The sequence below is a fragment of the Mirounga angustirostris genome, unplaced genomic scaffold, assembly GCF_029215605.1.
Source record: "Mirounga angustirostris isolate CCGP_5_RB_7025 unplaced genomic scaffold, mMirAng1.0.hap1 SCAF_10, whole genome shotgun sequence".
Taxonomy (NCBI): domain Eukaryota; kingdom Metazoa; phylum Chordata; class Mammalia; order Carnivora; family Phocidae; genus Mirounga; species Mirounga angustirostris.
This window is the reverse complement of record NW_026991718.1, coordinates 88,192,402-88,213,548: the sequence shown is the minus strand read 5'-3', so window position 1 is coordinate 88,213,548 and position 21,147 is coordinate 88,192,402. Positions and strand designations below refer to the sequence as shown.

Genomic DNA, 21,147 nt, shown 5'->3' with positions numbered 1-21,147 from the left:
ACCACCTGCTCTGGATGCCATATTTTAATAATCTTTAACTTCATAGTTGAAAAAAAAAAAAGGTCAAACCGTCCTTGGATAAGACTATGGAAGTGAAAGTAGAAAGCCACTCCCCTTCCACATCGAGGCAGACACTCAACTGGCTGAGCCACCTAGGCGCCTGAACACTCCCCACTTTTCACAGCAACACCTTCAAACTCATTGTACAGAGAGCAAAGCGTGCTGTAGACTGGAGTCCAGGCAGAACCACAGAGCCAGGGCCCTTACCTCTGGGCATCACTTGTCCTTTCTGCAGCGTCAAGCTTTTGCTGAATCCTTCCCAGCTCATTTTTCAACAATGTGTTTTCTTCAGAAAGCCTATCCAACTCGATTCTGCATGAAAAATTGAAAACAAGTGGTAAGAGTGGGGACTCCAGGAGCTGGCCACCATAAGTAGTTCACATGAGTATGGTCTTGCAGGTGGAAGTCATGGTGGATCCTGCATCATCTCTGGATGGCACAGAGCACAGGGTTCCTTTTCCTTTATGCACTGCTGACATCCTATGGTTTGTATCTCCCAAGCAACAAGCTACAGAAAATAAAGCATTCTTAGCTTCTAAAACAATCAATCACACAATCAACTCATTAAGAGTATTCAGCACCTTGGTTCTGTTTACTTCATGTTTACAGCTGACCTGTTACCACATCTCACAACCACTAACTAAAACGAGTGTGCTCATGGCTGGTATCAACGCACAATGCTGGCTGTGGGTCCTCAGGTTACGGCATGGTAGTAACCAGGAACTCTAGCATGGAGCTAAGGAGCATGAGCAATCAGAAGACCAAAACACATTTTCCTCTTTAGTGAGAGCTACCTGCATTGTACACTCTTCAGGTCAGCACTAGGGACGAGGAAACTGGGGAGATGCCCACATCCCTTGTACAGAGAGACCGAATGCAAGGTGGATCCCTCAGTGGGAAAAAGCAAGCATGAGTAGCTACTACATGAACCAAGTCTGCTTGGAGCCACCTTTGCTCTCTGATGCCTTAGAGATCTCCACTTGGGTAACACCACTGACATATGACAGAGAAGCAATTTACCAGTAAAGATCACAAATGAGGCAGCTTAAGACCTGTGTTTGCTGCCCGAGAAATTTATTGTTTTTTTTTTTTTAGATTTTTACTTATTTGAGAGAGAGTGCATACAAGCAAGGGGAGGGGCAGAGCAAGAGGGAGAAGCAGACTCCCTACTGAGCAGGGAGCCCGACATGGGGCTTGATCCCAGGACCGAGCTGAAGTCAGATGCTTAACGAACTGAGCCACCCAGGTACCCCCACCCTAGAAATTTATTCTTTTTTTTTTTTTAAAGATTTTATTTATTTATTTGAGAGAGAGAATAAGAGAGAGAGAGAGCATGAGAGGGGGGAGGGTCAGAGGGAGAAGCAGACTCCCTGCCGAGCAGGGAGCCCGATGCGGGACTCGATCCCGGGACTCCAGGATCATGACCTGAGCTGAAGGCAGTCACTCAACCGAGCCACCCAGGCGCCCTAGAAATTTATTCTTTAAATAGACACTGGTCTGACATTTGTTCCCCCCGCCAATAGGTCCCTACTGGCATTAGCTTCTAATTTTTTCAATCTAAAAATACTCAAAGCCACATGGTCTTGTTATGTTTAATGTAATAGGCTTATAATACCAAGCATAAGTGTCTTCTTCATACACATAAATATAACTTCATTTTATCTCATGAGGAACTAAAGAGAAAAATAAAGAAAGGGAAGTCATTGGAATTTTTAAAGCAGCAAATGGTTTCAAGCACAGGAGAGAAACAAACGAGGTCTGTGTTTGGGAATCGCCACTCTGGCTCCAGGATGGAAAACAAACTGACTCAGTGTTGCTGTGTGTGTTGGGCGGTTTCCACTTCAGCTTCCTGGGCCTCAGAGAAGCTGATGGCTGTCCCACCCCATCCCCCTCACCACACCAAGCAGCTAGAGCTGTGTGAGACTGACCATACAATGGGTGACTGTCCTCACAGAAGGTAAGGGAAACCTCCAAGGGCCCCTAATAAAACAAAAGTCTAGATGCTGAAACCCCAGCTGTGAGCATTAGGCCACACACAGACAGGGTCACCCTGAGGCCAGTGCCTATGGCAGCACTGCCAGCAGCAGCGTGGAAAAACCACACCAGGCGGGCCTACATTAAGCAGTGCCCTCAAAGGAAGTTAAGGCGGTCCCAAGTCTCAGCAAAAGCAGTATCCGCCCTTTCTTCAGAAAGCATCTTCTACTACAGTTCCGGAGATTCCCAGAGATGAACAGCATGTAAACACAAGCTCACAGTCACAGATCACCACAACATACATGGAAAAAAGCCACCTCCCAGCAGCAGCAGAAGCAAAACAGCAGACTGGATCCCACAGGAACCTCAGATATTGGAATTATCAGACACAAACTAAGGATAAAATTGTAAAATGTTTACATAATAAAAAATAAAAAATAAACAAGAAACAAGAAACTATCAAAAATGATCAGACCAAAAGGGACAAAACAGGGCTTTTGGAAATGGGGAAGAAAAAAAAAAGGCAATGTCGAAATAAAACCTCACTGAATGAGTTAAATGGCAGATTTAAACAGAGCTGAAGGAAGAATTAGTGATCCGGAACACAGAGATAGGAAAAAAAGTACCCAGAATGCGACAAGAGAGAAAAGAAGGTAAAAGAGATGGAAGGGAAGAAATGGAGGAAAAGTGAAAAGATCTAACATCATACATCTAATTGTAGAGTGAGAGGAGAAGTGATGTTTTAAAAATAATGGCTGAGAAGTTTTCATAAGACACAAATTCAATGGGTACAATGTTTTTCTAAGCAGGATGAGTGGAAAGAAAACCACACCTATGCCCTATAACCTGACAATTCCATTCTTAGGTACACCCCAATGTAATGCTCCAAAAGACATGGGTAAGAACTTTCTTAGCAGTACTATTTGTGAAGACTAAAACTAAACACTATTCAAATGCCCATCCACAAGTGAATGAGTAAACTGTGTTATATTCACACAACAGAAAAATCCACAGCAATGAACCATATGAATGAACTACAGCTATAGGTCCTGGATCATCCAGGTGGGCCCAATGTAATCACAGGATCCTGAAATGTTGAAGAGGGAGGGAGGAGAGTGGGTGTCAGAGTGATGTGATGTCAGGTGGACCTGGCCAGTCATTACCAGCTTTAGATGGAAGGGGGCAAGAAACAAGGAATGCAAGCAGTCCACAGAGGCTGGAAAACAGAATAGCGATTCTCTTCTAGAGCCACCAAAAAGGAAGGCAACCCTGCCAGCATCTTAATTTTAGTCCAGTCATAACCATTTCAGACTTCTAAGCTCCAAAACTGTAAAATCATAAATAGTGTTGTTTTAAGCCACTAACTTAGTAATAGTGGTAATTAGTTACAGCAGCAATAGGAGACTAAGAACCAATACAGAGCAACAACTAGACAGAGCAGACTATCCAATGTCAATGGTGGAATCTTTTTTGTTTTAAAGATTTATTTGAGACACACGCTCACAAATGGGGGAGGGGCAAAGGGAGAGAGAGAATCCTCAAGCAGATTCGCCACTCAGCATGGAGCCAGACTCGGTGTTCTACCCCAGGACCCTGAGGTCATGATCTGAGCCAAAACCAGGAGTCGGGCTCTCAACCGACTGAGCCCCCCAGGCGCCCCCTACCAAACATTTAAGTAAGAAAATGCTAATCCTTCTCAAACTCTTATAGGAAAACTATAGACCAATATCCTTTCCCAACATTGATGCTAGAATCCTCACAAAATACTTGTTTATATGTTTAAATGTTTAATAGATACAGAGTTTCTGCTTTGAATGAGAAAGTTTTGGAAGTAGAAAGTGGTGATGAAAAAAAACAAAAAGAAAGTGGTGATGGTTTACACGTTGTGCATGTTTAATGCCACTAAATTATGTGGTTAAAATGGTCGATTTTACATTATGTATACTTTGCCATGATTAAAAAAAAGTCAATATCCATTGACAGAAAAACTAATTTAAAAAGACTGGTACACTCTTAAAGGATATTAAAGAGATATAGTAACTAAATGCACACCACAATCCTTGATTAGATCTGGGGTAGGTGAACAAACTAGAAAATACATACTGAAACAATTGGCAAAATCTGGAAGTGGAGTGCAAATTAAAAATAGCAGTGCATTCGAATTAAATCTCCCACATGTGATAACAATACTGTGGATATGCAGGAGAACATCCTTGTTCTTATAAAATAACATGTTGAAATATTTAGCAGTAAAATGTCATAATGTCTGCAATTATCCCCAATGATTCAGAAAGAATTTAAAAAGGGTGTGTGTGGAATTGTGTATAGAGCAAAAGAGCAACAGAAGAGGTGACCGTGGATGAATTCGGCCACGTGGGCATTCAGACCACTTCTGTTCTCTAAACTACTGGCAGAGATTCTTTCACAATCCAAATCTGGTCGTGTCACTCTGCACTTTGCTTTCTCCTTGATAAAGACCCAAATCTTCACCATGGCCTTTAAGATCCTGCAGGTCTGAGCTCTGCCCAGCCAAGGGGCCTGTGGCTGGTGTGGGTTTGGAAGGTGGTCCCATGTGTTTCCTTACAAGTGGCCACAAGGGAGTTGTGGCCAGGGGTCCACTGGCTGGTGCTGGGGATAGACCTGCCCTCAGAGAGCAGGGGCTGGGGGCCCAGCTTGGGGAGTAAGGGATGCCAGTGGGCTCAGGGGGCACCTGCATGTTGCTGAGCCCAGTAGACTCCTTCAGGCTGCAGGTCTTGTGTGAATTGGCCTCTCAAGGGCTCTGGAGACAAGTGTTCTTCTCTCCTTGCAGGATTCTTCCCCTAAAGACACAGCTCCTTGGTTTCCCCTTCCTCTGAGGGCTCCTTCCTCGACTCTCCACCTACCTCACTCCACAGGCTCCTCAAGTGTAACTGAATCCTGCTCTCCCCACTTCTTGGTCAGTGGCATTTCTGTGGAGTCCTCTGAGTGCTCTGTGACCCACTTCCAATCTCCCTGTTAAAATCCCATCCTCCTGTAACCCATCAACTTGGCCTCGACACTCCTGCCAGTTGACTCCCTGCACCTCTGGTGCTATCACTCTGGTCCCCAGCAACTGTCACTTCTTGCCTGACATCTGCAATAACCACCTCCCCCTGCCCTCCACCCACCTCCTCCTACACACCCACCCCACAACCCCTGCAATCCACTCTTCCCAGTTTCCCTGGCTAACCAAGAGCATGTTTCCACAGCTGCCCGGCTCAGGGCCCCAGCAGCCTGCCTCTCAAAAATCCTCCCCATACCCACAAGAGCTGGTTCCTATTCACATTCCCCTCTGCACAGCCATCTCCTTATTCCCCAAGGCCCTCTAACCTGGGCAAAGCCTGCTCCTGCCCCAGGTCCTCCTCCGCCTTCCCAGATCTGAACACCTCACCTCTCAGAAAGAAAACTACCGGCTTGAATTTGGCCCAGTCGTTTCTATATACTCCCTTAGGCTTTCACCATTGTGCACGTGTCCCTAGAAAATGTACATGGTCTCAGCAGCATGGCCTTTAAGTTTCCTCATATTTGAAACAGGGCAGTGAGTTTCTTCCTGACACTGAGACACGCAGGAAGCACGGCACCTCCCCCAGAGGCTGAAAGCCGTAAACCGGTCTTGCACCCTGCTGCTATCCCTAGCTGTACCCCCACATAGAAGATGCCCCATAATCACTGTCAAGGAGTGAAGACCCTCCTGAGAATACAACTTTGACTTTAGCTGTGGGGTCAACAGGAAGGGAGTGAGACTCAAAGTGCTGGGCTGCTTCTGTGCCTAAGGCCCCTCCCTGTGTTTGCCTGGGGCCTGCCACAGACTCGTGTGCAGAACAGGTACCCACGATGTGTCCGCAGGGCCCAAGACCAGCCTGTGTGTGTCTGGGACTTGCTATGGAGCATCCAGAATAGTAAAGTGCGTGTTCTACATTCATTTCGTGCCCCATGCCCTTTGGGGGCACGGCACCCTCTGCACTTCATGGGTGACAAAATTTAGAAGTCAGGCCACTACAAACAAAGTGCTCTATGGTTTAGAGACACCCACATAAAAGGCAGGGACATCAAGTAATGGCACCTCTAGGAGGTGAGGAGGCCTGGTGCCTAGGAGGCTTCTAGCTATGCTAGTATTTTTTCTTAAGCTGGGTGGTGCCTTGACATTTCTTCCTTTTGGTTTCATGTCAATCCCACATAATCTTTTTACTCAATGAAGCTAACTGCCCGTGGTCACCCAGGTAGCAGGAGCTGATGCCTGAGGGGGACTGTAGAGCTCTCTGAACTTGGCCCACATACCAACATCTCGAGGCCATCTCCCCAGCTTCAGGCTTCCCCTGAAGGCATCAACTGCAGCAGCATCTTGAACCCCCCCTGGGCACTCATGCCCCACCCCCAGCCTCCCAGGAGGTGTCTGGGCTGGACAGCCTCCTCTTGCTCCACTCAGGAAGCTCAGGAACTTGCAGTTCAAGGACAGTGCCTGGCACACATGCTGGCGGGGCAAAGTAGTGGGTCCTGCTCAAAGTCAGCAGGAAGAGAGCTCAGGAGACCCAGAACTGAAGCAGGGTTCCAAACACAGTCTGTCTTTGTCCTTGTAAGACCAGCGAGAATTTCCTAAGGACAGGAGCAGGAGATGTCCTTAGGACACCAAGGCCAGATGAACTGCCCAGAACGGCCCAGCTCTGCCCTCACCCATTCACTGGGCATGTGGTGACCTGTGGGATGCCCCGGGGTCGGGGCCGGGCTTATGACCCCTGCACAGGCATGAGGGTTACATAATCCCCATCAGCAGCTGTGACGAGGCCCATGCAGTGGAGCTGGAGGTGAGAGGTTAGAGGGTATATAGCCTGACATTCTAAGAATGGGTAGAAACCAAACCTGTTGTTCTCTCTTGAATCTGCTTCTTTCTCAAGAACCCGAACGACTTCTTCCAGCTGCAGAAGTTTGGTTTTCATGTCGTCCTTCTCTCTTTCCAGGGCCGTGTTGGCCTCTTCTTCCCGCAGGGCCTTAAGCTGCTCCTGCCCCGCCACCTGGGGGCCAGTGAGGTGGGGTTGGGAGAGCGAGGTGCTCTCCTTGGCCTTGTCCCTGCTGTGCTGCAGCCCCTGCTCCAGGGTGCTCTCCCCATGCTGGCCCTGCTCCGCCACAGCCTGCCCCTGGCTGCCCGTGGGGGCCAGCTCCTCACTCAGATGCCCAGCTCGCTCCAGAATGGCCAGCTGCCTCTCAGTCTCTCCTATGCCCACTGGTGGGGGCTGGGCTGGTGAGGCATCTCCTTCTGTTCCCCAGAGCAGCTCCTGGGCTTCAGTCTGGCTCACACCAGCTGAGCTGCCGGCAAGAGGCACTGGCTCCTCCAGAACCACTCTCCTGTCCGCCCCACGTGGGTGCACCTGTGCCCGCCTCTCAGGAGGAGGAGAAGCCACCTCTTCAGCAACGAGCACATGCCGACCATTCTCTCTGAGGCCAAGGCTCTCCAAGGGCCCTCTGCGGGCCAGGGCAGGGGCTAGGGCTGGGCTCTGCTGGGCATCCACATGCCTGCACCTGGTTTGCCCATGGCCACGCCCATCGCCAGGTTCCAGCCAGGCCAGTGGCTGCTCCCTCCTGCCTGCACCCTCCTGCTCACGACCTGCCACTGCTGGCCTGTCCCTCCAGCAGGCCCACAGCATGTCTGCTGCCCATACAGGCCTTCCCACTTGTTTCCTACAGGTGAGCTCCAGCTTCTCCTCCTCCAGGGCGGAGGACCTGCAAAACTCTACCTGTTCCTTGCCTACCAGCTCCTGCAGCTTCCGCTGCTGACTTCCCCAGCGTGGGTGGGGCTCCTCCCCCCTGCCCGCCCTCCGCTCCTTCTCCTGGTCATGCTGCTCTGTCACCTCGTGGACTTGCAGCAGGGCTCTCTGGAGCACCTCTTCCTTCTCCTGCTGAGGCTGCAGCGCAAAGTGCTTACAGTGGGCAGCCTGCTGGGCTTCCATCCTTGAGAGCTCGTAGTTCAGCACAACTTCGGCCTCTTTCCTACAGAAACAGAGCACGTCACAGGCGCTGTGGGCACAGCTCAGGCCCAGTCCTACCCCCAGGTTGGAAAGGCCTCCTCACAGGCTCCTCTTGTCCTGACCACGGACCTCCTCTGCCTGGCCTGCTCTGTCCCCTCACCCCCATGCACCCCAGCGTTCCATCCATGCCCTGGGACCCTCTGTAGAGGGTCTATCGGAGGATCTGCCCTCAGTACGGTTGGGTTCTACATACAGAAGCTGACACGAAACCATTCACACATGTGAGTGTTAAGTGTAAGTTGATTATAACTAAATAGGATAAAAATTCAGTATCTGAGTCATGCAGGCCACATGTCCAGGGCTCAGCAGCCATGTGTGGCTGGTGGCTGCCATCATGGATGAAGAAGATACAGGACGTGTCCCCCATCACAGGAAGTACTAAGGACAGTGCTGGTCTAAAACTTTAGTGAGATGTGTGGCTCTCACCTACAGTTCAAAGCTACCCTTGAAAATCTGGTAAGTTGCTGGGCACCAGGCCTTCACAGCCCTGGGAGAATGGAGTCCCAGCCGAGGTGAGGGCACTAAGGACATGTTCTTTGTGGCTGGTGCCAGCCTGAGAACAGGACATGTGGCCGGATGTGGCTCTAGGTCCAGCGTGGGGAAGGACTGTGAACAGCAAGCAGGTCCTCCGGATGGATGGTGCAGGCTGGTGGAAGGGGCTACCAGGCACCGGCCCATCTGCTGCCAGTAGGGTCTAGAGGGACTTGGGTCAAGTCCCTTATCGCATAGCTCTGGGGTTTAAGAGAAAATAACTTAAAGCTCAGAGAAAGCACATGACTTAAAAATGACCTTTATCATCCTGTAGGAGAGTGACAGTTCCCGTCAGCCCCCACGGGCCCAGGGCCCTTCCACTGGTGTCATATGGAGTCCAGGGAGGAAGGAGCACCCACAGACTTGGGGGCCAGTCTGGTTCTTTCACAGCACACCCTACGTACTCAGGCTAACTCCAATCACTGAGCCAAAGGGGAGAGCGCATCCCACCCAGGTTGGAGGGCATAGTCTCTACATAAAGGCTGTCGACATCTTGCAATCAGGGGGTGACTGAGGCCACATGCACTCAGCTCCAACACCGAACCCCACCGAGCCCTACATAAGCCCTCTGTGAGGAGCACAGTGCGGTGGGCCACTCCACTGTGAGCCATCCGCTCAGCCCTGGGTCAACATATGCTGGGTATAGTCATCCCCTCCTGAACTGGATGGGTCCAAGACTCCCCACAAGACACGGAGGGGCTGACTGACCAGTGCCATGGCTAAGATAACTAGTCATTTCACTCTACCAAGTCAGACCCACTCGACAAGGAATGAACACATGGGTATTTCTCATGTCACTATGACACTGTTCAACACAAAATGCCATATCCCAGTTTTCCAAATAAACCTTTCCTCTCCTTTGCTCACACCTTTTGGCCTTTCCAAGAACCTCACCAACCCAAATTATTTGTCTTTCCCATTGTTTTAGGGGTTTTAGACCTTTCATCCATCTGCTCATGTGCTAGAAAATTAAATGAGATATTAAAGGAAGATTAAAGGAAGAACATACTGCCCTTTGCAAGTATGAGGCAAAATTCTATAAGGAATTTTAACTCTTAAGCTTTAGTTAACAGATATTTTTAATACGAAAGAACAATCCTTACCTGATGACCTGTTCTTTCTTTTTTAAAAAAATATTTTATATATTTATTATTTTGGGGGGGTAGTGTGCTGTGAGCACGGGGAGGGGAAAAGAGAGAGGAAGACAGAGAATCTCAAGCAGACGGCACTGAGCATGAAGTCTGATCTGGGGCTCGATCCCGTGTCCCTGATATCATGACCTGAGCCAAAACCAAGAGTCTAACACTTAACTGACTGAGCCACCCAAGTGCCCCTGACCTGTTCTTTCAATGCTCACCTACCTGCCCTGAGAAAAAGCACCCCGTTAGCAGGTACTATAATTCTGAGCAGTTTCCTGATGCAGTTTCAAATCTGGGTTCTTGGCAAGAACCCCTAACTGTAAGACCCTGAAAGGACGCAGTGCCTGACCTGACTCGCTGCAGCTCGTTCCGATGCCTCTGGTGCTGTCCCTGCTCCGGTGGGTCCTGCTCTCGGGCCAGCCGCCCAGCTGGGCCAGATAGTGCCTGAATGCAGCACTGCCCCAACCCCGCCCTCTCCAGCAGAGGGCCACAGGCTGCCCGCTGGAGCTGGTCCTGCAGGCCTCGGATGAGCTCCTGAGACTTCCCGAGCAGCACCTCCAGGTCAGCCCTCCGGCACTCCAGCACGTGGACCTCAAGCCTGAAGGCCTGCTGCATCTGCTCCCTCTCCTTCGTGAAGTCTCTCCTCATCAGCTCCATTTCCCTCTCGTAAGAATTTACCTGAAAAGAGAAATGTGAGCAGTGTCCATCAGGAGGTCCTGAAAATGACTTACTGGGCAACACAACACAGAAATACCAGACTTCTAGGCACGACACCCAAAGAATGGTGGCCCAGACCCAAAGCAGTGCACAGGCCTATGAACAGAAAGAGCGGCGCTAAGGACAGTGGAGCCCCTCCCAGGGCGCAGTGTGGCCTCGGGCTTCCCTTGTCTCCCATAACCTTCACAAGGGCCCCCGGAGGCAGGTCCAGCAGGTGGGGAACGGAGACTGGGATCACGTTAGGCCAGGTGCCTGGCCAGGCCACCTGGAGGGCAGATGGTGGGACAACTGAGAGAACTGGGGAGCCTTCATGAGACCAGGGGTGGCTCTGAACATCCTCCAGCCCCCAGGGCACGGCTACTGCAGGAGTTTCCAGCTAATGCATCCCAGGGAGCCCAGAGGCACAAGCATAGGACAGGCACTCCCACCTTGCTGCTACTCTTACGCCTGATAACAAATCGTGGAAACAAGTCATGGACATGTCTCTTAACAGAACCCCACCACGATCTGCTAACAGAGCAGAAGACAAGTTCATCTAAAAAGACAGACTCAGCCAGGGTCCTGGTCACAAGGCCACGGAGTACCCCACAAAGGGCAATCCCAGGGTCGCATCAGCTTAGAACACAGATGGCAGCTCTGATTCCCTGATGGCAGAGTGGGCAGCAAGGTCTGGCCTCAGTGCGACGACCCCTATGACACTTGGGTACACATAACCCCATTCCCTCCCTTTACTGGTCATTCCTTATCTCCTGCCTCCTTCCAAAGAAGGTGTGAGGCAAAATGTTCATTTTCTTTACATTTCCCCACAATCTCCTGTTCCCCTGAGCGGGCTTCCTAAGGGGCACAGGATCTAGGACACACGTGTGCATGTGGAAACATGCACGGCCGAGCAAGGCTTTCCAGCACGCAGCAGGAAGCTTCTCTGTGTCCCTGTGGCCGCCCTCACTCCCCCTGACCTTGGTCTCCAGCTGGATCTTGAGGTCTTGGCAGTGTTCCTTCACCTGCTCCATCATTATCTCTGTTTCTAAACTCACTGGAATGGAATCACCAACAAATGAGATGATGCCTGCAAACAAAGAGACATTCCTGTTTCTGTCCTGCCGAGGATGCCGTAGGCTGTTCCCAGCCCTCCGATCCGACATTTGGCCGGCACTGAGTATTCAGCCTAGTCATCTGCCACCATGCCCCTGACCACGCACAACCCTCCATGGGCCTTTTCTGCAAGAGGAATGCTGTGCTGGCAGAGACAACCAACCCTCGTGGGTTTCCACAAGCAATCTACTATGCTTAGCTCTCAGGGTAGGAGCTCTTCAGAAATCAGCATTCCGAGTCTTTGCCAGAACACACATTACCCAAAGATATAACCAGGAGGCTCCCTGCAAGATCTGTCAGGCCCTTGGATTCCCTAAAAGATGCTGTACATGGTATGTTTACTGCCCCCTGAATTCTGTTCCTCGATGATGCCAGGCACACAGAGGGACTGGGAAGACCGAGCAACGAGTGTGACCTGTCGCAGACAGTCAGTGCTTTATGATGAGGCACTATGAGCCTTATTTTTTCAAGCTTTTTATTCTAGCTATGCCCTTTTCTTAGAGACTTTATGTTACTTACTACTACATGATAATAACATGGGTTTTCAATATGTTAAACACAGTAAATACTCATGGAGTCAAAGTTCTGACAGATCACAGGAAAGAGTACATGAGTGACCCCTTGTTCCAGAGGATTCTCCTCACTGACCATGTCAGACGTCCTTGCAGCTCATTTTGCGAGGTGCCTGTAGAACTGCAAGCACCCCCCGGGGCACCAGGCATTTCTGGTGCTACTGAGTAACATGCCAAAGGGCTGACTCAAAATATGAGTTTTGGCCACTGCTCAGGTTTTGTGCTGGTCTGGGGCTGGGGAAGTGAAGGGAGATGACACACGCCTTAACGATTTGCCATGAAAAAAAAACGAAAGAGTTGAGGGCCATGGGGCCGAGAGAAGTCAGGATAAGCACCTCAGGAAAGCAAGGAGCCCCTGCCCTGTAAACCGGAGCTGCCACCTGGTTCTGGCCAAGTAGGCCCAGGTGCACGAGCAGCTGGTAGGAGTGGCTCCATCTGGAAGTACTGAGGGCAAGGCCGCCAGGACCCCACAGCCCTTCTACCAAAACTCCCCTGTGGCAGCAGAACTCTCCTCCTTTGAAGAGGCAGACGGGACTTCTGTGTTCAGATGGAGGGTGGTGGGGGGGCAAAGGGGAAGAGAAAGGGCCCTGGTGCGGGATCAGTGATGACACAGAGGCTGGGGCTGCCTTCTGGTGCCACAGTCCAAGGTCTTCTGGACAAGGGCCACCCAAGGTATGGGTCCCTAGCTCTGCTGATCCCTGGGTTATGGTTGGCAGCTCTTGACAAGGGTCCCATGTTCCATGCATCCCACACTCCTCCAGGGACAAAGGGAGGTAGCAATCCTCTCCCCCTTCCCTGTGGCCAGGCTGCCCACCTGGCCATGTGTAACACTAATCTGGGGATGTGATGTTGTCTGGTGTGCTGGCCGTACCCCAACACCTCCCAGCTGAGGACAGTCAGGACAGCAGGTCTTGGAAGTCATCAGACTCCACTAAAGAAGATGCTGTGAGGGGATCCCCTTAAGGGACTGAGGAAGCTGGACCCAGTGCACAGAAAGCCCCACTTGGTTCCCATGTTGGCTCTCTTAGGTACAAACTTTATTCTTTTTTTTTTTTTTTTCCAAGATCTCATTTATTTTATTTGAGAAAAAGAGAAAGATGGAGAGGGAGAGAGACCATGTGCAGGGGGAGGGGTGGAGGAAGAGGGAGAGAATCTCAAGCAGACTCCGTGCTGAGTGCAGAGCCCAAGGCTGGGCTCAATCTCATGACCCTGCAATCATGACCTGAGCCGAAATCAAGTTTTAAACGACTGAGCCACCCAGGTGCCCCCCTTTTTCCTGTTTCATTAAGTAAACAGCTTTAGGACAATATATGAACTCTGACTGCTCTAAGGGTTGTAGATGAGAACAAGATGCTCTCTGAGGGGCTGACTCTGCTGTGGTACATGGTCAGTGGAGGTAGCCACGTGGCTGGGGGCGGGGTGGTCCCGGTGGTCCCCACAGGCTCCTCACCAGCAGCGGTGCGCATGGAACCGCATGCAGCATGTAAATTTGCATAGTGCCCACCCCATGCAACTTCCAGGAAAGGTGGCAATCAGCCAAACCCACCCTGTCTTCCAGAAGGACCATGGAAACCTGAAGGACAGCTGTGGCATCTGAACCCCACCCCCCAATTCTAGTCTCTAGAAGGAGCCAATAACTGCGCCTCTTGGTGCCTGGAGCTTGTCTCAAACCTCACAGGCTGAAGAGTTAAGGAGCGTGAAGCCCTGGTCTTTATTGTCAAGTAACTCCTTCAGCATCAGTGCTGTGCACAGGCAGGTGGAGCCGGCCCTTCCAGGGTGCCACAGCCACACCCCACCTCGACCCTTTCCACACCATCCAGGGAGTAAACATCAGCCCTGTCTGCTGCAGTCCACATGAGGCCTCTGTGAATACCAGGAGTCCCTGACACATTTTACGCATTTACCTTCCCTCTGAGAGCTGTCACAGACCCAAGACCAGACATCGTGCTCTGAGCAGGGCTGGGAGACCACCACCCTGCTCACTCCCAGCCTCCCCTCTCCTCCCTTCCCTCGATGACTATGTCCGACCCCTGCTGAACGTTCATCCTAGGGCATCTCTCTGGATCCTCCCCATAACCCAAGAGGCCCACTAGGACATGCCTGTCCTGAGGTCACTACCAGGTCATCATAACCTTCACCACTCTACCCAAATGGTAAAATCCTTACCATCTTCTACCTCCCTTGGGCCTCTGGGTATTGTCCCTGGCCTTGGGTTACAGGCCCTTCTCCCACATGTGGCAGTCCGAAGGGCATGTGATCCCTTGGAGGCCTGACACGCCGGGCAGCTGGCCCCCCTCCTGCAGAGTCCCCCGGGACCAGGGGGAAGCTTGTGCAGTGGGGGAAGATAGACACCCCCTGCCACCAGCCTCTGCTCTCCCACAGCAGGAGTGCACAAGCTGTCACCTCCTGGGACTGGGCTCCTACCTGCTGGCCCGTGTCCAGGGGGCAGCCGTTCCTCTGGCTGTGCGTGAGGCCGGCCATGCCAACTCGGGGGCAGCTGTGCTCGCAGGCCTTCCAGTGCAGCCTGCAGCTCGTCGTTGCGGTCCTGCAGGTCCTGTGGGGTACAGCCAGACACCCCCTGCAGCCAGTGCGGCCACCTGAGGGGTGGTGAGGAATGGGGCAGTGTGGAGCCAGCCCGCCAAGGGAGCAGTCAGGTGTCAGGCCCTGACTTCCAGCACACAACACTTAAAACTGCATTCCTGTTTCCTAAGGACAGGTGAGCCAAACGAAAGCAGAGGCCACTTCTCGACCTTCTAGTACCCTGCACCACTTTCGAGCACTCAATATTCAGAAGGGGCTCAGAAAAAAATAGTGGAGTGGAAACTGAAGAGAAATGTAGAAAATACAGAGAACCATTAACAGCTGAAACCCCAGTGATGTTGTGATGTGGGTGTGAGGCAGCAATGTCCTGGGATGTGTCCTGGGATTCTTTCCTCTGCTGCTGTTGAATCTGCAAACGGTTCTTTCTACAGCTACTGAGCCAAGAGGATACCAGGTGCTTTAGACCAAGGGCTACAGAACAAAGATGATCTTACCAAACAGAAAGGATGATGTCTGAGTGAGCGCGCACACTGGGGGAGGTGGGGGGACTTGGGAGGTGATCATGAAAGCTTCAGAGGAAGGGCCTCATTTGCAACCAGCGTAATTCTGTCCACACGTGAAAGAAACACATCTCAACAAGCACACCTGGTCACCTGATTTTTAAACGGGCTAGAAAGGGTAGAGTTTATAGCCACTTTCTCAGACAGTCCCACAGCTAGCACACCACAGCTGCGTGTGTTGCCATGTCCACTCCTGACTCTGGGTCTATGTCCCCCTGCCCTGGAAGCTCAACAGGCCCCTGACTGCCCCAGCCTGCAGGATGGCAGAAGTGATGCCCCGTCTTCCAAGGGTGCAGCTTCTAGCCAGCTTCTCCTTTTGGGATAGCCCCTCTAGCCAAGACCACATGGACACCCGGCACATCCACAAGCCTCCACATCCCTTGCTGGTTTTTTAATCCTATTTGAGTTTCCTTTCCAGGCGGCTCTCATTGAGTAGACCTCATCTTCCCAAAACTGTTCCTGAAGGCCAGCACCTGGCCTGTGGCTGCATGCCCCTGGAGAAGGAGCCTCTCATTGGCAGTTCTAGGCAGTGGGAGAAGGGACGGGTTCTGCACAGATCTCACAAGAAGCACAGATTCACACAGGGTCACTGTACCTCATTCAGAATCTCCTAGACAAACATACAATTTTCCCCATGGAGGAAGCAGTTCTGTCTGGGGGGAAAGGGCAGGGCAGAAAGTAAGAGCTTCGGGACAAGTGTGCAGAACAGAGCGTGGACCCCGTGGTTCCTGACACAGCCTGTGGTCACTGCTGCTCTAGCCCTGGGATGTCTAAGAAGGCAGCACTCAGTGCATAGGCCACCAAGCATCTCAGGTGCGGGGAGTCTGAATCGAGGTGTGCTGTAGCCTAAAATCTACACCAAATTTCAAAGACTGGATTCCAAAAAAACGGATATAATGGTAATATTGTAGAAATATTGAATTAAATAAAATGTTATTAAAATTGATGTCACCTAGGGGTAGACGAACCCTGAGAGACGATGGACTCTGAAAAACAAACAGGGTTCTAGAGGGGAGGGGGGTGGGAGGATGGGTTAGCCTGGTGGTGGGTATTGAGGACGGCACATTCTGCATGGAGCACTGGGTGTTATGCACAAACAATGAATCATGGAACACTTCATCTAGAACTAATGATGTAATGTATGGGGATTAACATAAGAATAAAAAAAAAGAAGAAGAAGAAGGTAGCGGGAGGGGAAGAATGAAGCGGGGGAAATCGGAGGGGTAGACGAACCATGAGAGACGATGGACTCTGAAAAACAAACTGAGGGTCTAGAGGGGAGGGGGGTGGGAGGATGGGTTAGCCTGGTGGTGGGTATTGAGGAGGGCACATTCTGCATGGAGCATTGGGTGTTATGCACAATGAATCATGGAACACTTCATCTAAAACTAATGATGTAATGTATGGGGATTAACATAAGAATAAAAAAAATTGATGTCACCTATTTCTTTTTACATTTTTTTTTAAAGATTTTATTTATTTATTTGACACAGAGAGACACAGCGAGAGAGGCAACACAAGCAGAGGGGGTGGGAGAGGGAGAAGCAGGCTTCCCGCTGAGCAGGGAGCCTGATGCAGGGCTCGATCCCAGGACCCCGGGATCACAACCTGAGCTGAAGGCAGATGCTTAACGACTGAGCCACCCAGGCGCCCCTCTTTTTACACTCTTTAATGTGCCTATGGGAAAACTTAAAATTACATGTGTACCTTGTATTGAGTATTTTGAAAACATACACACATCCCACAAATCCAGCAGCGCCAAAAAGCAGGTTTTCTTAGGTGTTATGCAGGGCATAGACTTCTCTGCTTGGAGGACCCAGCAGGGAGCATCACCAGTTCTAACTGATGAGGGTGACATGCACCATCCTGGGCACGAGCCGTGGGCCCCAGCTCTACACAGAGGGTGTCTGGTGGGGCTGGGGAGCCAGGCACCTATTTCCACAGGGACTCACATTTACTTGGGGTGCCTATGGGTGCCAAAGGTACTACTGTACCAGCCAGGAAAGGCAACAAGTCCATTGCCGTAATTCTGCAGTACTAAGGGTCTGAGGGGAGGGTGGGACTTCAACAGCAGCACTGGGAAGCATCAGAGAGGAAGGGGGTGCCAGCAGGCTGGCTGGGCCCAAGTAAGCACACATGTAAGGGGGGGATGAAGAACCACCCAAGGACGGATAATGGTGGGGACGTCAGTCAGGGGTTGGTGTGTGTGACAGTCCATTTGGGCTGCTATCACAAAATACCACAGACAGGGCTTATCAAGAACAGAAATTTAGTTCTCATAGTTCTGGAGGTTAGAGTCCATGATCGAGATGCGGACAGATTTAGTGTCTGGTGAAGGCTTCCTGGGTCGGAGATGTCTTTTCTTGCGTCCTTACATGGTGGGACAGATGGGGGAGCTCTCTGGGACCCCTTACGTAAAGCACAAATACCTTTCACTGGGCTCCACCCTCATGACCTAATGACTTCTCAAAGGCCCACCACATCCTAACACAGTCACATTGCAGGACTAGGCTTCAACACATGAATTTGGGGACACCCAAGCATCGCATCGGTAACTGAAAATGCAGAAAAGGAAAATGTGCATTTGGGGTTTCTGACCAAGGACACGCTCCTCCATTACAATGTCCACCTAAAGCAACAGCAGAAACATGAAACCACAGAGAACTCTGATTAACATTTTACACTCCCCTTTAACCAAAGGCAGCCTCACCAAGGAAATGGAGAGAGCTGAAGGAAATGACAAAAAGCTAAAATGACAGTTAAGTAGAAAGAGGATTTGGCAACAAGGGAAAGCATGGTTTCCTTGCTAACAAATATCCTGGTCACAAAGTACAGGGAAACACCAAGCAGTGACTTTGGAAAGGCTGGATGATGCCCTGCGGGGAAGGCTGAAGGTTGTCTCTACCTCCGGAGACTGACTAAAAACACCGTCAGCCCAGAGGCAGTGATGCTCCAGTAGCAAAGAGCAGAGAAGCAGGACTCCTCTGGCTCACGGGAGAATTCCAAGGGTCAGCTGATAGGTATGGAGTGGGTGCTGGGCTTGGGAAAGCATCATTTGGCAATCACTGTGGTAAAGACTGAAGTGGACACTAAATCCGGGGAAAATTCTGATGAAGAGCAGGATGTTTATGTGGTCTTTACGTGTCTCCCCACTGACTGATCATTAGTTGCACTGGAGGAAAAAAAAAAAAGCCCAGTAATTATACAGTGGGGAAATTAGGTAACACCTTGACCAGGTGATCAAAAATTAACATCACCTATGCTATCCCGCTGAGAACACCTAATCTCAATTTAATCCAAAGGAAATATCAGAAAAAGACAAAATAAGAATGTTTAAAGATATCACTTTAAAAATACCCACGTCAGGGGTGCCTGGGTGGCTCAGCTGTTAAGTGTCTGCCTTTGGCTCAGGTCATGATCCCAGGGTCCTGGGATCGAGCCCCGCATCTGGCTCCCTGCTCTGAGGGCAGCCTGCTTCTCCCTCTCCCACTCCCCCTGTTTGTGTTCCCTCTCTCTCTGTGTCTCTCTGTCAAATAAATAAATACAATCTTAAAAATAAATAAAAATAAAAATAAATTAAATTAAAAAATAAAAATACCCATGTCAGAGACAAAATCTGTAGGAAAGTGCTGTAGACTGGATGTGCCTTCCCTCCACCCCCAATTGGCAGGTTAAATCCTCACACCCAAGGAGAAGATTTTGAAGGCGTTGCGGGGGAGTGGGGCTTTGGGAGATAATCAGGTCATGAGGGCGGAGCCTCATGAATGGGATCAGTGCCCTTGTGTTAGAGACCCCAGAGAGCTCCCTTGAAGGCAGCTTTCAGTCTGTCCCAGGAAAAGAGCTGTCACCAGACACTGGGCTGGGCCTGACCCCCAGGGCTCAGGAAATTTCTAGTAGAAGCTTCTGCCTAACTGTCCATCTTACCTTTTAGGAACTAAACTCCTAAAGCCTTCTGCCTCGCTGTCAATCTTACCTTTTAGAAACAAACTAATAAACTGCTGGAAAGGAAAAAGCAGCATCTGAGGAGGCCCAACTACAGATGAATCAGAAAGTGCCAGAAGTGACCCATAGTTACCTCAGCCTCATTATAATGTGAAAATCCCCCTCTGAATATTCATCCCAAGCCCTAGTAAAAGGAGCCTGCTTTCCCTTGTTTGGCTGTGTTTTAATTACTCCCAACCATCTCCCTGTTACTACAAATAAAGTGATCTTGTGAGGCAGCTCCACTGGGGTAGTCTCTGTAATTCACTACTTGGGTTCGAGAACTGTGGGAACGAAATCTCTTGTGGCTCCAGTCTATGTCGTTTCTGTTACAGCAGCCTGAATGGTCTAAAACAGAATGTTTCATGACAACTAAAGGCAGCATCTGACCCTATGCTGGATCCTGTACTGCAGGGGGAAAGGCTCTAAAGAACACTGTTAAGTTAACTAACAAAACTGAAATACGACCAACAGGTTAAAGTATTGTCTCAGCGGGAATCATGAAGTTACTAAGTGTGCCACAGTTAGGCAGAATGGGAAGCGGGGTCTTCAGGAAGGAAAGCCCAGACTTCTGGCTTTTGCACATTTCTGTAGTGTAAGTAACTCCCACCATAGCTGATTTCAAGCTATCAAAGATTTAACAAGAAGCTGGCAAAACTCCTGAGCACTAAACAATCAACTCTAGTGCACCTGCACACCTCTGCAAGGTAGGAGGACTAAGCCTGTTCTTCGGAAATGCGCACTGACCTGCTGAGGGGTGGAGTGGCCCCATGATGCATGTCAATCCCTCTCAGATGTTCAGAAAATCACTGTGTGATTTTCCACACACAGCACACAAGTGAGCAAGTATGCAATGAGCACACAGAGTAAGATGTAAACAACAGGTGAATATGGGCAAAGGGCATCCAGGTGTCCCTGCCACTGTTTTTACTTTTGTAACTTCATGTATTAGAAACTATTTTCCAATAAAAAGTTTTTTTTTAATGCACTAAATGTAAGTTTGAAACAACCAAAAATGGTAAAAAAATGGAAAGACCAATTTCTAAATAAATGGATTAACTAACACTAATATGTACAATATTTCTGATGTTTCAAAAAATCAAATTTGAAGAAGCAGAAGTGAAATGATAACAGTTCTTTAAGTAACGGAGTCCTGTGAGAGAAAGATGGGGTTTATGCGTGTTTGAAAGATCCAGTGCACTAAAGTAATGTATTAGTTGATGGTTAGTTACAGGCTCTAAATCAAGGCAACAAGCTTAAAGTGAGGGAGGAAACATGACATGTCACTGCAATCCAACCATCACGACAGACCCCCAACCCCAACCCAGCATATGCCCAGGAGGAGGTTCAGGAGGAGGGTGCCACAGCTGACCACACACAGGATTTTCAGAAGGGCACCCTGGTAGTCAGGGTTTGGAGTGGAGGAAAGAGCAGGGGGCAGGAAGCAGTAGGTCACATTACACTCCAGAACAGCATGCACTCACCTTTATCCTCTGGTGTTGCAACGTGCAGCAGGAACAAAGTCAATTCTGACTTTAATTTGGAGGGAAATCATTAAGAAGTGAATTGGCAATAGACCCTTAATATCACACAATAATGTTTTAGCTGTTGGGATCCTGGGTAATTTTAAGAGTGTAACAGGGTCATGATATGTTTCAGCACCACTGACGTGGTTCATCACCTAGGCCTTGCTCTGTGGTGTCTCTAACTGAATGGATGATCCCTGGTAGGTGTGGCTACCTGCATGGTGCCTTCAAACACTGAGGGGGGCTTCAGAGCTGGTGCCAGTCTCGCACCCTTGGCCTGCCCTGGTGGGGCTGAGCACGGGCACCACGTAGGCAAGTTGGGTCCCCTCTCCTTATGGAACATGAGACTTGGAGGTCCCGTCAGTAGAACACAGGCCGAGATCAGAAGCTCCACCTGCTCTGCTCATACAAGGATG

The 21,147-nt window shown here is 50.1% G+C and overlaps 1 protein-coding gene across 1 annotated transcript in view; it reads right to left on the bottom strand.

The window, feature by feature from the left end:
• The window catches only part of NINL (ninein like), a 189,631-nt gene that overhangs the window by 36,401 nt on the left and 132,083 nt on the right, over positions 1-21,147 (bottom strand). The window contains exons 14-18 of the mRNA XM_054509981.2: positions 14,548-14,677; positions 11,416-11,525; positions 10,092-10,420; positions 6,910-8,034; positions 268-372 (exon numbers count right to left, since the gene is read on the bottom strand). Coding sequence (XP_054365956.1) covers positions 268-372; positions 6,910-8,034; positions 10,092-10,420; positions 11,416-11,525; positions 14,548-14,677 — 1,799 coding nt within the window. The remainder of the gene's footprint in view (positions 1-267; positions 373-6,909; positions 8,035-10,091; positions 10,421-11,415; positions 11,526-14,547; positions 14,678-21,147) is intronic.